The sequence below is a fragment of the Tupaia chinensis genome, unplaced genomic scaffold (assembly GCF_000334495.1).
Source record: "Tupaia chinensis unplaced genomic scaffold, TupChi_1.0 Scaffold000610_1, whole genome shotgun sequence".
In the NCBI taxonomy this organism is placed as follows: domain Eukaryota; kingdom Metazoa; phylum Chordata; class Mammalia; order Scandentia; family Tupaiidae; genus Tupaia; species Tupaia belangeri.
This window is the reverse complement of record NW_006160129.1, coordinates 777,881-781,349: the sequence shown is the minus strand read 5'-3', so window position 1 is coordinate 781,349 and position 3,469 is coordinate 777,881. Positions and strand designations below refer to the sequence as shown.

At 39.8% G+C, this 3,469-nt stretch overlaps 1 protein-coding gene across 1 annotated transcript in view; it reads right to left on the bottom strand.

Annotated features, from left to right (window-relative positions):
• Positions 1–1,637, bottom strand: part of NRF1 (nuclear respiratory factor 1) — an 85,769-nt gene extending 84,132 nt beyond the window's left edge. The window contains exon 1 of the mRNA XM_027775873.1: positions 1,248–1,637. Within this exon, the coding sequence (XP_027631674.1) occupies positions 1,248–1,470 (223 nt within the window). The 5' untranslated portion in view covers positions 1,471–1,637. The remainder of the gene's footprint in view (positions 1–1,247) is intronic.
• Positions 1,638–3,469: the final 1,832 nt, after the last annotated feature.

Sequence of the window (3,469 nt, the reverse complement as noted above, 5' to 3'; positions counted from 1 at the left end):
AAAAAAAAAAAAAAAAAGGCATATATTTAGGAGTAGGAAAATAAAATTCAAGTGCTCCAAGAAACTGGCATTATCCTGGTAGAGGTTAAAAGTTATTATAGGGCCAGTCCTGTGGTCTGGTGGTTAAGGGAAGCAGATCTCCCTGGCATGGCTGACTGCATAGTTTGATTCCTAGACCTGGTGACTTGAGAAATATGCAAGCTGTCTGTGTATACATGTGCACCCAAATCCAGACAGGATGAAGAAATGGAGAAAGAACAGGACCACATTCCATGTAGGGGTGCTTTCTTCTCCTTCTCTTTGCCTCTAGTGAGCACATGCACCCTCTGGTAAATTTTTTTTTAAGTTTGATAAAGTGCAGGGGGTGTGTTATAATTTGGGGGGGTACTGCTAATAGTAAAAGAAAATAAAACTTCCAGACTAACAATGTAAACATAAAAACTTTTAAATTATTCCTAAAGGATATATGAATAAAAGGGGGAAGGCAAGCGGCAGTGCAGCAGTCATGCAGTGGAACCCACATGAAAAGGTTCTGGGTTCGGTCCTGTGGTTCCCTGCATACATACGTCGTTAAGTTGTGCACATGCCTGGGATCTGGCCGGCTGAGGCTAGGGTGGGATCACAGTGATAAAACCTTACTGGGAGTGTCCATCTGTCTCTCTGTCTTTCAGAAGGACGAAATAAATAAAACTTTTATTTTGCTATAGGGCATGTGTGCTCACCAGAAAGACAGAGAGACAAGGCGAGAAATCACTCCCCGGGGGGATGGCCACACCGCAATTCCTTCTCCTCCATTCTCCTCCCGGGAACTTGGGCACGAACGCACACGTGCCTGGCGTGAGTTTAAGCCCCAGGTCTGGGACTTGAACCATGGTTAACTACATGGGAGTTCTGCGACATAGCCATTATGCCAACTGTTGGTCTCATAAATAAACTTTAAAAAAAAGTATACACAAAGAAAAAAAAGAGCAGGTGGGAGAAAAAGCATATAGTAAAGATGGTAAATTTAAATATCAGTCTTTCTGTTTAAGTAAATGAAATAAGTCAAAAGACAGAATGGATGAAATAATCAAAACCAAAGCATAACGCTAACAGCAAATCATTTTAGAAGTCAAGTCTCAGTATAATAGAGACTAAAAAAAATGTGATGAAGGTAAATGTGAGTAGGCCTGAATCCTAGGCTCTTTCAGGCATGCATGGCACCTGAAATCAAGACATAAACAAAGAGCTTCCCGTGCAGACATTACCTGCAGCAGCCAGGTGGGCTGTAACCTCATCAGCAGCGGTGGAGTTGAGTATGTCTGAGTCATCGTAGGAGGTGTCCTCGGGGGAAGAAGGCGAGTCCTCGTCGGCACTCAGCATACTGTGCTCAGTGTAAGTGGCCACGTGGACCTGCTGGACTTGCTGGGCCACTGCATGGGCTTCTATGGTAGCCATGTGTTCGGTTTGGGTCACTCCGTGTTCCTCCATGAAGAGCTACTGTCAGAAAAAAGGAAAAGAACAGGACTCAGTGTGTAACACACAATGCTTAAACTAAGAAAGATTTTCTTCAAGAGCAGAGGACCTTTGATAAGCCTCTGCTTTCACTACTTACCTCATGGAAGCACATTCAAATATGACTTAAAAACAGTAGGATATTTTCCTTATGTAAAACCATTTCTATGGAAAATCATTGTACTAATTTTTTAACTCAGATCACAAAACAATAATTGATACAAAAAAATAAAAAGACATTTATATATAACAATAAGATATTTAAAATATCCCAGTGACTAGCATTTGGTATTGCAGATATAAAAACATAAATAAGTGAAACACTAACATTTTCCTTGTATTTCAAAGACAAATGGGAAGTAAACTTATTCTTCTTTCCCACTCCAAGAGTGTGTGCCTGCCTCAGGGATGTGACTTGGTGAGAAGAGTAAGAGGGAGAGGAAAAACTGTATCTCTAAATGACTCCTCACCGGTCTGACAGACAGGACTGCAGAGCAGACATGGGCTGATGCCGAACCTTTGGTCTTATCTGTGAAAACTGCAACTTTTTTCTGTGCTACATTACATACCAATCCCCAAATAACAAATGAACTCTTTGTAATTCTCGGGGTTGAGCATTTTCTTTGGGGCTTTCTCTTCCTTTCTGGGAGGTGGGAGGGAAAGGAGCAAGGCATCATCCTGCTCTTTATTTGTGTTTTGGTCCCAAAATGTAGATTTTTCTGTGTGTTACCTTTTTTTGTGGTAACTACCAAGATGAGTATTTTAATTAGATAAGTTATATGAAAAGGAAACTTACATATCTAAGTAAACAAACAAATAAAAACACCCTCTACAGCAAACAAACTTTTCTCCCACCAAAAATACATTTATTCATATTGCTTTTTCTGTTTACAAAAGTGGACTACTTGTACACTCTGAAATAATGTGATAATTCACAAAGCTATAAGCTTAAAAGTCTCTCTTATTGTACTTACAATGTCTCTAGTACCCCCAAAAGTTCATTATTATTATTTTTTTAATTTTTGAAGTATACATATATACCAGATTTAAAATGAAGGCAAATTCGTATAACACATATTACCAGCTTTTTCATGTTACAATAAAGGTGGACATTTTGACACACAGATCTACTATACCCCCACCTTTTTTCTTTTTTCTTTTTTTTTTGCCAGAAGGGAAGTGTGCTGGCCAGAGAGGGAAAGCACCTCCAGTGGGACATGGTCACACTATGTTCCTCCTTTCCCACCTGGATTTGGAAAACACATGTATATGCACCCACCTAGCACGGTTTTTCAAGCCACCAGGGTTTGTGTGCCCATGATGGTGGGCGGGCAGAGGCTGAGTGGATTGAAGACCCTGTTAGGAATGTCTGACTCTCTCTTTCTTCCTTTTTCTGTCCCTCTCTCTCTCATGAAATAAATAAGTAGAAGGGGAACTGGATCCAACATGGCTGACCACAGCTCAAACAAGGCCCCTGCAGCTAGAAAAACATGCCACGAGTGTGTGTGAATAAATGCCCACAATTTTGACAGTATAGATAGATGGAAGAGAAGGGATTTCAATGTAACCATGTCCCACTGTGGGGTGTTTTTCTCTCTGGCAAGTACACATGCCCTCTGGCAAAATTTAAATAATAAAATAAAACAAAAAACAAAAAGATGCTCAACATCCATCATTATTAGGGAAGGGCATATTAAATCTGAGTAAGATATTGTCACACACCTATCAGAATGGGTAAAACCCAAAACAGTGACACTATCAAATGCTATCAAGGATGTGGAACAAGAGGAAATCCCATTCATTGCTTGTAGATATAAAACTATAGTTACTTTGGAAGACAGTTTGGTAGTTTCTTACAAAGCTAAACATATTCTTACCAATCAATTCACAAATGTGCTCTTTGGAGTAGAAAGGAGTAGAAAACGTAAGACTATCTAAAAACCTGCACAAAGATGTTTAAGACAGTTTTATTCAT